The sequence below is a fragment of the Gymnoscopelus braueri genome (assembly GCF_963280865.1).
Source record: "Gymnoscopelus braueri genome assembly, chromosome: 7".
In the NCBI taxonomy this organism is placed as follows: domain Eukaryota; kingdom Metazoa; phylum Chordata; class Actinopteri; order Myctophiformes; family Myctophidae; genus Gymnoscopelus; species Gymnoscopelus braueri.
This window is the reverse complement of record NC_137608.1, coordinates 50,146,312-50,158,917: the sequence shown is the minus strand read 5'-3', so window position 1 is coordinate 50,158,917 and position 12,606 is coordinate 50,146,312. Positions and strand designations below refer to the sequence as shown.

At 38.9% G+C, this 12,606-nt stretch overlaps 1 protein-coding gene across 1 annotated transcript; it reads right to left on the bottom strand.

Annotated features, from left to right (window-relative positions):
- Positions 1–1,987: 1,987 nt before the first annotated feature.
- Positions 1,988–12,314, bottom strand: LOC308089112 (H-2 class II histocompatibility antigen, E-S beta chain-like; the record flags this gene model as incomplete). Its single annotated transcript, XM_080433682.1, has 6 exons — positions 1,988–2,069; positions 2,265–2,484; positions 4,272–4,544; positions 7,295–7,549; positions 11,876–11,931; positions 12,310–12,314. The coding sequence occupies 6 exons, from the start codon at positions 12,312–12,314 to the stop codon at positions 1,988–1,990; spliced, it is 891 nt and encodes a 296-aa protein (XP_080289808.1).
- Positions 12,315–12,606: the final 292 nt, after the last annotated feature.

Here is a 12,606-nt window from a genome sequence, read left to right as displayed (position 1 = left end):
TTAAACATGCTAATCACCTCATATCTTCCACTGGTAGTGTATTTATTATTTAAACATGCTAATTAAACATGCTAATCACCTCGTTTCTTCCACTGGTAGTGTATTTATTAATTAAACATGTTAATTAAACATGCTAATCACCTCGTTTCTTCCACTGGAAGTAGATGAATCCAGACAGGAACAAGACCATACCCAGAACCAGACCTGATGCTCCCATGGCCACCTTGTTCTTCACTGACTCTGGCATGGAGTCATCTGACAATACAATTATCATATCATATCATATCATATCATATCATATCATATCATATCATATCATATCATATTATTACAGTAGATTAAAACACCTTGTTCTTCACTGACTCTGACATGGAGTCATATGACAATAAGCTACAACAACCAAACACAATAAACAACTAGAAAAAGTGCTCCACGGAGCACAGGTCTCCGCCAGGTCAGGTATGTTATTGTGGCCTCCTGGTGGCGCTATAATAGGCCAATGTGAAAAGGGTGCCATTTCTTCTTAGGCCTTGCACGGCAATCGGACACTGCATTCATGATTTGAGGCATTTTGTTCCAAAAATGTGTTTTGCTAAATTAGACCTGCTGGTGGCGCTATAACAGGTCAATGTTAAAGGTTAAGGTTGGCATTTGCTCCTCAACATGGTGTGAATGTGTGTGCAAAGTTTGACCGCAATCGGACGCTGCGTTCATGATTTGCGGCATTTTGTTCAAAACAAGCCAGTACTGCAAACTTTAGATGTCAATCTTAGCCAACCAGGATGTAATATGAAAAATCAAACACATCTGTCTTGATCACATGACTATAGAGATCTTTACCGATTAGCGTGAAATTTGGATAAAATCGGAAGGAGTAATATAAAAAAAAGGTTTTACATATGTCGGCCTCCTGGTGGCGCTATAAAAGGCAGATGTGAAAAATTCCGGGCAAAGGTTTTTCCTTGACCTCTAGGGAGTGCGCTTAAAAAGTTTTACACAGATCGGTGCAGTTATATGTAAAAACAGGAATCGACCCGTTCTAGACGGACACAAGGACACACGGACAGGGGGCAAAATATACTCTCTCGCCATGCCTTTTGGCCTGGCGGAGACAATAAACAGACGACATAGTCATTGTGAGTCTGTTCAGTAATAATGAGTCCAACCCTATTGGTCCAGTCCTTGAGGAGTTTGTCTGAGGAGCTAAACACTACATCCAAAACAAAGGATATGATGATAGATTTTAGAAGACATGAATCAACCTTTTACTATGATGATTATAAACCAGGCTGTGGAATGTGCAGAAAGTATCTTAGGACAGAGTCATAGACTCAGAACTGTGAGGCAGTTTGTAAAAAAGGACATCAGCGCTTGTTCTGTCTAAGAAAACTGTCTTGTTTTCACATTGATAAAACCAAGATGACTCTTTGATCTGTTTTTATCAAATCAATCTGGTCTTTGATCTGCTTTCATCAAATCGATCTGGTCTTTTATCTGTTTTTATCAAATCAATCTGGTCTTTTATCTGTTTTTATCAAATCAATCTGGTCTTTTATCTGTTTTTATCAAATCAATCTGGTATTTTATCTGTTTTTATCAAATCAATCTGGTCTTTTATCTGTTTTTATCAAATCAATCTGGTCTTTGATCTGTTTTTATCATATCAATCTGGTCTTTTAACTGTTTTTATCAAATCAATAAGCTCATAGCGCGGCACCGAGTGCCGCGCTATGAGCTTGTAGATCTGCTATTTAAAAAAAGATCTTGAACATTTGTGCAAATGTTTGAATATAATTTTGATATATATTTTTTAAACAACATTTGTAACTCCAATATTTGCTTCTGGGGGGTCCCTGGAACAACATATTTTGATGGGGATCAGCGGCCAAAAACATAATTTTGGGGGTCCTTGACAAGAAAAAGTGCCACGCTCGGTGCCACGCTATGAGCTTGTATATTTGCTATTTAGACAGTAGATTACACTAGATTACAGTAACTGACCCCAGTCCATCTTGATAGGCGCGGTCAGGCTGGGATGTTCCACCATGCATGTGATCTTCTCTCCTGATCTGTAATAACACACACACACACACACACACACACACACACACACACACACACACACACACACACACACACACACACACACACACACACACACACACACACACACACACACACACACACACACACACACTGGTAGTACCAGTAGAGGTGTCTATTAGTTGTGTATTTCTATGTATAGGTGTCTGTTAGGTGTGCACCTGGGTGTGTACTCCAGGTAGGAGTGGTACTGGTAGTACCAGTCTCCATCAGACAGCTCATCAGTAGAGGAGAGACCAGAGGTCAAAGGTTCTTGACCTATCCACCAGGTCACCAGGATCACTTTAGGATAGAAGTCGTAGCTGCTGCACCTCAGCATGTGAGTGTGTTCACCACGACGAGGGGGAGTCTCTGACTTCAGTCTCACTTTGGGCTCCACTCCTAAAAAAGATGATGATATTATTATTATTATATACCAGTCATAGGAACATGTCGTTATAATTAACAATTGTATATCATCCAAATGCGATCCAAATGATCCAGAAAGCCGCAACACGCTTGTTCTTCAAACAGCCAAAATGTTCACATTTCCCGGCTCTCCCCCGTTCTCCTCTCCCTCCTTTGGCTCCCAGTTGCTGCCCTCACAGAGGTATGACACCCCCATATCTTCAAGACTCTTCTCCTTTCTCTAAAACACCCTGGTCAACGCTCCACACATCCTAGACTCTTCTCCCTTCCCTAAAACACCCTGGACAACGCTCCACATGTGCCAGACTCTTCTCCCTTCTCTAAAACACCCTGGACAACGCTCCATACGTCTTAAACTCTTCTCCCTTCTGGCTCCCAAACGGTGGAACAAACTCCCCGTTGCAGTTAGAGCTGCAGACTCACTTCCAATCTACCACCATAATCTGAAGACTGTAGCACTAGACCTAGCCTTGATGACCTTGCAGGCTTATGCAAAGGTTAAAATGTAATTTAGATATCACGTCATGTAGACAGATGCCAGGTTCATTGTACACCTGGTATCCTATAGTTTGGATAGTTTCAATGTACAGATTATTTTTTTGTTTGATATTATACTGTTTAGACTGATAATAGGTTCTTGGTTTACCTATAATCCTAGAATACTATTTCTATGCATTTGATGTATTACCTTGTGTTTTCCTTACTTACTGTAAATCACTCTGGATTAAGAGCATCTAATAAATGCATGCAGTGTAATTTTAAATGTCAGTGAACAACATTTCATAGAGTACTGTAGATTCTACTATAGTCTACAGTTTTCTACAAAGTAGAATTCATTTATATAACGTAATTTAAACATATTAAATAATTCACAGTTACACAGTGCTTTACATAAACAAAAATAAACCATTACATATCATTTAATGAAAATAGTTTGAATGAACTAGAGTAGAAACAAACAAAACAATACACAATATCCTGTAAATATTGTGATTAAAGCATACAAAACAAACTAATTAAGACAATAATTAAAATATAAAATCAGGTGGTGAAATGAAGTGTATAGAGGTGTGTTTTATCCTGCATGGTTCTTTTTAAAGTTCATTTAAAAACATTAATCCTGGTGTCTCTGTTTTAGGCAGGTCATTATATGAGGGTGAAAACACTCAGAAATAGATCTATATGTTTCATTTATACTCTGTGTACGATGGTGAAACCACATGTTGTGAGCTTGTAGATCTGCTATTTCCACTGCGTGACAGCGTGTTAGATTAAGCCTATAAATCAGGCTTAAAGGAGTAGTTCACCCCAAAAATGACTTATTTTCTATCAATTACACCCCATGAAGCATTGAATTCATGGAGATGTTTTAGTTTTTGTCTCATTCCTGAGACAATAATTTGATGACCGGCGGTCTCTCCGGTAGGAGACTCAAAGAGTCTCCTTTGAGTCTCCTACCGGATACATTAGCATATTTCCACAGATAATCAAATTAGTGTGCAGGAATGAGACAAAAACTAAAAAATCTCAAGGCTTCATGGGGTGTGATTGATATTTAAAAAAATAAGTCATTTTTGGGGTGAACTACTCCTTTAAGTGTTTAAGAGGATCTGAAATGTTTCTCAGCAGATTAAGTAATGTTTTATAATCATTATCAGATCAATATTAACACCATTAATCATCTCTGAATAGAATCATGTGATTTCATGTTATAGTTTATGAGGTGATGAGTGTTGAGTGCTGCTCTGAGATCAGCTCACCTCTCTTGTTCAGAACAGAGGAGTAGTAGTTCTCAATGTTGGGTTTGCAGAATGTCTCTGGTTGTGCTCTCCTATAAGCCAGTGCTCCAGGATCTTTATTGAGGCGCTCTGCGTTCTTCACACCAAACTCAGTGTATCCAACATACTGATCTACTCTACTGTCCCACCTGAGGAACTCATCACCATCGAAATTCATGTACTGTATGTACTGTATGTCCTTCAGCTCACTGGAGTTAAACACACAGCACTGAGCCACATAGAACACATATCCATCTGGAAATAGACAATTAAAAATGTCATTAATGTTCAGTTTTATTATCATCTGTATAACATCAACACTAGGCTAACTGCCCCCCATCGGCCAAACATGTCACTACAGAAAGTCTAAACTAGGTTCGGGATGTGAAATCTGGCATTAAAATGTTTTGAATGTATATTGAATATCTTTAAAAACAATTAGATTGAGCTACCAGTTAATTTTTGTTTCTCTATATGTCCAGTTATCTAGCGTGGCTGAGTAAACAAGGACTCTGTCTGTCTGTCTGTCTGTCTGTCTGTCTGTCTGTCTGTCTGTCTGTCTGTCTGTCTGTCTGTCTGTCTGTCTGTCTTTTTTCATATCCAGGCTATTTGAAAATAGCAGATCTACAAGCTCATAGTGCCGCGCTACGAGCTTGTAGATCTGCTATTTTCAAACATTTGAGTACTTTTACTTTTGGTACTTGTACATTTTGATGCCAATACTTTTGTACTTTTACTCAAGTGAATTTTGAATTCCTGACTTTTACTTGTAACAGAGTACTTCTAGATTGCAGCATTGTTACTTTTACTTAAGTCAAACATTTGAGTACTTTTCCCACCACTGACTCTAGTCAGCAAACAAGGTAAATAGTCACATAAGTAGAGAGTAGAGAGAACAATGTAGAGCCTCAAAGAAACTATAGGATACCAGGTCAATCATTATAACAATCAGCTGAGTTATATTAAACAAATAAAGGTCATTATTTATACTGTAATTAAAGCCTGCATTGCAAAACTAAATTAAAACACTAAACTGTTGCTTTTGAATTTAAATTGCAATATTTTATATAACCCCCAAATGTATCAAATAAATCATCATTCAATTCAAATAATTGAATGAGTGCATTGACTTCTGGGGGGTCCCCAGATGATTAGCTTAATAGGTAACATTGTTTTCTCACTCAACAGTAAACAAACCAACATACAGTATAAGTGGATACAGGGTATCTGCACATTTATAAAGTGACAATTTAATGATTTAAGACCTTTTTAATAGCAAATTGGCCAAATTGTCAAATGAATAAGAGAGAGGCAAACGATGTGAAAATAGCCGATCTACAAGCACAAAAAAATATGATTATTTTGGGAGGTCCCCAGTTCAAATAGGATTATTTTGGGGGTCCCCAGTTGAAATAGGATTGTTTTGGGGGGTCCCACCCAGTTTTTTTGTAGCCAGCGGATTCTAAAAAAACGCTGTGACGCACCTGTCACTCACATTCAAGACCGTCCCCGTAGCCCGCACCGCCTGCTGCCTTGAGCACCATGTTGCTTCCTGAATCTTGAGACGGACCGCCTTCCACTCACCCGATTGGACAGAGGGAGAAAATCAGCTCCTGCCTCCAACAGTTTTATGCTTCCACTGGACAAGTCGCGTAGATTCAGGAAGCACCATGGTGCTCAAGGCAGCAGGCGGTAAGGGCTACGGGGACGGTCTTGAATGTGAGTGACAGGTGCGTCACAGCGGGTTTTTTTAATCCGCTGGCTGCAAAAAACTGTGGACAACCTGCGTTTAACAGCGGCCAGCCAACTTTTGGTGAGAGAGCGCCCTTACAATTAAAAGTCAGAAACTCAAAATGTACTTGAGTAAAAGTACAAAACTATTGCATAAAAATGTACTTAAAGTACCAAAAGTAAAAATACTCATTATACAAAATGTCCCATTCCAAGTTTTGTAATGTATACAAATCTTTTGAAAATAGCAGATCTACAAGCTCACAATGCATCAAATCGTGATTAGTGACGCATTGTGAGCTTGTAGATCGGCTATTTTCAAATGGCCTATAGGGCTGAAGTGGTTACTGTATGTTTTGTAATAATAATCAAAATATACAAAGTAACTAGTAACTAAAGTTTTAAAATAATTGTAGTGGAGTAAAAGTACAATATTTTCCTCTGAGATGTAGTGGAGTAGAAGTAAAAGTATTGGAAATTGGAAATACTCGAGTAAGTACAAATGCCTCAAAATTGTACTTGAGTACATGTACTTAGTTACTCACCTCTGTAATTTAATTCATGAATCACAGGAACATTTTGATGGTAACTGTTGTATAATCGTATTATCTTGGATTTTGACATGATTCATATGTCTTTTAATTGAAAATCCAAATAAATAAATGAAAGTGTATCAGATATGCTCAGTGGTCATTGGTCATGGGCCGCGGTAACACGCCATCCCACCAGTCTTTTGAGCAGAAGCACGCACACGCACATGCATCCATTAAAACAACCCTTAAGTTCACACCTCAACAAAGGCTGCCGACTGCCGGATGTCACACCAGGTGAATTAACATAGGAATGAGCCTAGATGCATATCAATTGTCCATTGTGTGACATGTAGTGTAGGTGTTAAGCCACGTCTTTAATAGTGTCCCACCAGAGATAGATTCACCAAATCAACACTGGATACGCTTCCTCAGACGTTTTTTGGATGGTATACGCTTTAAAAAACAAATCTTTACAGTATACTATGTATATAGTGTAACACGGTAGAACACACCACTGCATCTACATAGTTGTACCATCTACACCTCACCTACAGCTCAGGCTGTACAGAGCAGATACTAATGCATAGATTTGTAGCACATATTCATGTTTACTAGAAATACATATTATTTAGAATATATTTCACCATAAATGCTTAATATACATGTTTAAACATTTTCATTAATGTTAAATATATTCAACCGTTTTAGTTAATAACTATTGTGTTCATAGTATTCATGTACCTTTGACTGGTGGTTTCTTCAAGGCAGTGAGAATGGTGTCCAGGTTGTATTTGCAGAGCGCCTGATTATTCAAAGCTGCTTCATAAGCTGCTGTCCAGTTGATATGATCTACAAACGGAGGCTGAGGCTCCACCACCTTCCCTTTGTTGAAGTCTGCGTACATCAGCACTTCACCATCCAGTGCAAACATGTATTCTTTATATGGGTCTTTGACTGTGTCTGAACAGCCAACGACACTAATCTCCTCATGGAACACTGGAAATAAAACAAAGATGACATTAAATTCAACAACAAACTTCTTCACAGTGACAATAACACATAATCATCATGTTAAACAATCATGTTTGCAGTGGTGGAAGAAGTACTCAAATATTTTACTTAAGTAAAAGTATCAATGCTGCAATTTAGAAGTACTCTGTTACAAGTAAAATTCCGGAATTTAAAATGTACTTGAGTAAAAGTACAAAAGTATTGCTATAAAAATGTATTTATAGTACCAAAAGTAAAAGTACCAAAATGTTTGAAAATAGCAAATCTACAAGCTCACAACACGTCGCGATGAGACGCGATGAGACGCGTTGTGAGCTTGTAGATCGGCTATTTTCAAATAGCCTAGGTATAAAATAGGGCTAAAGTGGTTAATGTATTTTTTATAATGTTATACTTTATATCTGCAAAGTAACTAGTAACTAAAGTTTTCAAATAATTGTAGTGGAATAAAAGTACAATATTTTTCTGTGAGATGTAGTGGAGTAGAAGTAAAATTACTGGAAATTGGAAATACTCCAGTAAAGATAAAGTATAAGTACCTCAAAATTGTACTTGAGTACAGTACTTGAGTAAATGTATTTAGTTACTTTACACCACTGCATGTTTGGTTCTTAACATGCAGTGGTGTAAAGTCTTCTTATGAAGTGGAAGGTTGGATATTAAAAGTAACTTCCTGTCAAACGTTTTATTCACTGAAACAGATTCAAATGTGTTTTTGTTTTGTATTTTATTATGAAAGTAATTCATACAGAATGATTTATTTCATGATGTCACAACAACAGTTCCTATCTGTTTTAATGTTATGTATTTGGACCAACATTCAAGATCCAATACTGTATATACTGTACAGGTAGTAAAAGGTGTGTGTGTGTGTGTGTGTGTGTGTGTGTGTGTGTGTGTGTGTGTGTGTGTGTGTGTGTGTGTGTGTGTGTGTGTGTGTGTGTGTGTGTGTGTGTGTGTGTATTGTATTGTTTATTGGATCTTGTTTAGTCGATACACTTATTTGTTTTAGCTCATGCTCATTTGATTTAGCTATTTTGTCTCATCTGTTTAAGGAAATAGGTAGCTGATATATTTTACCTTAGCGCTAGGTATACTCTTGGTTGCTTGTTTTTGCAGAAAATGCACTAAAGACTTCTGGTGATTAGTAGTTTTCGTTCCCTACCTATGTTGAATACACTTATTGTAAGTCGCTTTGGATAAAAGCGTCTGCTAAATGACTGTAATGTAATGTAATGTAATGTAATGTAATGTAATGTAATGTAATGTAATGTATGTGTGCGTGCGTGTGTGTGCGCGTGTGTGTGCGTGCGTGTGTGTGTGTGTGTGTGTGTGTGTGTGTGTGTGTGTGTGTGTGTGTGTGTGTGTGTGTGTGTGTGTGTGTGTCATTTGTTTATATTTTGCATTGTTCATATTACATTTTATATAATAACATTAGATATTGTAGTGTATTTTGCACAAGTGTGACAATATTCTTGAAAGGAGAAGAAGTAGAAAGGTCCAGACCAGTAATGTTCCTCAAGTCGATTTATTGGACAAAAACAGAGTACAGAGCACCAGAGCACATGTCAGCCTTGCTGCTACATGGTGTGGCCGGAACAGAACAGAAGAAGAAGGGGCAAGGACAAGAAGGGCAAGGCAAGGGAAATGGAAAGGGCCGGTTTCTTTGTCCTCACAGTATTTATAGGCAGACTTCACATGTGTGTCTATGTACTTGCATACATTGGATGTGCACGGAGCTAGGTGTGTGTGCTACATCTCTTGTGTGTGTATGTGTGTGTGTGTGTGTGTGTGTGTGTGTGTGTGTGTGTGTGTGTGTGTGTGTGTGTGTGTGTGTGTGTGTGTGTGTGTGTGTGTGTGTGTGTGTGTGTGTGTGTGTGTGTGTGTGTGTGTGTGTGTCCATTGTGCAGAAGAACAACACCCCAAGATCCTAGAGGTCAGCTAAGGTCAGATGCCCTCTGGGAAGCATCCTTTGAACTGGACATCTAGTGTTAAAGCAACCACTCTGGAATGTGCACTGTAGACCACTCAGTATCAGCCTCATGTCTCTGTGTGTGTGTGTGTGTGTGTTCAAATTGGGCTCTATAAGTCCATAAATGTGTATCAATTTATCATATTCCCCCCTACGGAGGGCCCTATTGGTCCTTCGTAAACAAGGGTACAATGAAGAAAATCAAAACACAAGTAAGAAAACCATAATTCAAAAACATACTCCTCAAAAAAACAGAACTCATCACACCACAACATCAACATCACCTCGACCCCCCTTGATAGACAAAGTACTGGGACACAAACAGACAAACATAAAACAGGCATTAAGATTACACAGTATTGTCATAAGGTGATTCACATTATATTTAAAGTAAAAATAGTCGGACTGCATAACAAATCAAAACATTTCTACAGCTGACACAGAGATTCATTTACATCAATTCATACACCGAACACCACTGAGCGTGGTATGGCGGTTATTCTAGATGCATAGAATAAACATAGACACAATCCCCTGTGTGCCAACGCATTTCCAATCAGTTCCAATCAGTGCATTAGGACCCCTCTGTTGTTCCTTAAACTCTGGGAAAAAATGTTAATCAGCCAACAATGGAAGCTGAAAGAATACAATGAATCATACACTCACTAATCGATAACACCACCCTCCACCAATGCCCCCTCCGCCGAGCTACCAAACTATAACCAAAGACAACGTAAAACTTTCCACAGTCTTAATACTGGGCAAAGCTAACCCTGAAATGTAATTACATAAGGTAACTCTATGGTAACTACCCAACGGAAGCATACACATTGATAACAGAAGGGAAAGTGTGCCGTCAGTGAAATAATAAAACACAAAGTAAACCCACATTAAATACAAGAGACCAGAGAGTGAAACAAAATCCTTCACAACACTACAATAAAACGGCAGCCAAACACTCCGCAGTTTAAATCACCATTATCACAAACATATAACCAACATACATTAGCCTACATGTTAAACCTTCCATCGCGTCCACAAACACAAAGTCCAGTCACACGGAGGAGAGATGGATCCTGTGGCATAGGCAAAGAATGGGTGGGGGCCATTTGTGCCCCTCAGTGCTGAGTGCTGTTCCAGCAAGCCAACTTGCTTCTGTCCTCTGTCCATACTCTGAAGTTCTCCTGTAACCCTCTTTTTACTTGTTTTCTTACATATCGTCACAGGGGTTGATGCTGTGAGGTTGAATACTAGTGTCATCACAGGGTTGGTGCTGTGAGGTTCCCTTTTTGTGGATCTGTTGAAAATCAGCTCTTGTCAATTTTCCATAGCCTGCTCCTCTGGTGGGTCTGCATCTGTGTAGGAAGATGGTCTGCATCTGGTCCGGATGAGCTTTCAAAAATCTTCCTCCCAAAAAGAAAATCACAGCTTGTACTCAACTTCTCAAGTTCTTCTCGTGTGGAACGGTCACAGACACCCAGTGTCCAGCACTGTAGTCTGAAGAAGACCAAACCATTTAAACGTCCTGGCTGGTTCGCCAAATGTAGTGTATTTTGCCAATTGTGGTAAAATGCACAAGTGTGACAATATTCTTGAAAGGAAAAGAAGTAGAAAGGTCCAGACCAGTAATGTTCCTCAAGTCGATTTATTGGACAAAAACAGAGTACAGAGCACCAGAGCACATGTCAGCCTTGCTGCTACATGGTGTGGCCGGAACAGAACAGAAGAAGAAGGGGCAAGGACAAGAAGGGCAAGGCAAGGGAAAGGGAAAGGGCCGGTTTCTTTGTCCTCACAGTATTTATAGGCAGACTTCACATGTGTGTCTATGTACTTGCATACATTGGATGTGCACGGAGCTAGGTGTGTGTGCTACATCTCTTGTGTGTGTGTATGTGTGTGTGTGTGTGTGTGTGTGTGTGTGTGTGTGTGTGTGTGTGTGTGTGTGTGTGTGTGTGTGTGTGTGTGTGTCCATTGTGCAGAAGAACAACACCCCAAGATCCTAGAGGTCAGCTAAGGTCAGATGCCCTCTGGGAAGCATCCTTTGAACTGGACATCTAGTGTTAAAGCAACCACTCTGGAATGTGCACTGTAGACCACTCAGTATCAGCCTCATGTCTCTCTGTGTGTGTGTGTGTGTGTGTGTGTGTGTGTGTGTGTGTGTGTGTGTGTGTGTGTGTGTGTGTGTGTGTGTGTGTGTGTGTGTGTGTGTGTGTGTGTGTGTGTGTGTGTGTGTGTGTGTGTGTGTGTTCAAATTGGGCTCTATAAGTCCATAAATGTGTATCAATTTACCACATTATATATGTTTATATTATATAATAACATAAATATAATGTACTTACTTCCTGGGATCGCTTTGACCTGGCTGTAATCTTCATCATCACTGGTCAAAACTGAACTGAATTTAATAGATGAGAATAAACAGATGAGGATAAACAGATCAGAATAATCAGATGAGAATAAACAGATCAGAATAAACAAATGTATTTATTTCTTTTACTGAAAGAGAAGTTCTGGAGTCTGAAAGAGAAAGAAGGAGGACACTTTCTCTAGTTCAGAAGAGTCAGCCAATCAGATTAAAGATATGATGTTACATCATCTGTATCCAAGAAGACGACAGTGTGGATTATTGCACATAACATGAACAGTATATACTGTAGCTGCTGCTTATGCATCTTATGTCTCCTCATGTACATGCTGTACCTTATGCACCTTATGTCTATGCACCTTATGTCTCCACATGTACATACTGTACTTTATGCACCTTATGTCTAACCTCATGTACTGTGCCTAATATACCTTATGTCTCCTCATGTACATGTACCTTATGCACCTTATGTCTCCTCATTTACATACTGTACCTTATTCACCTTATGTCTAACCTCATGTACATACTGTACTTTATGCACCTTATGTCTAACCTCATGTACATACTGTACCTTATGCACCTCATGTCTCCTCATGTATTACATACAGTATGCACATATCTTTGTTTAATTCATCTTTTAATCTCTCCTCGCCCCTCCCCCGTCTTCTTTTCTTTCTCTTTCTGAAAATAACTAAAACAATGGAG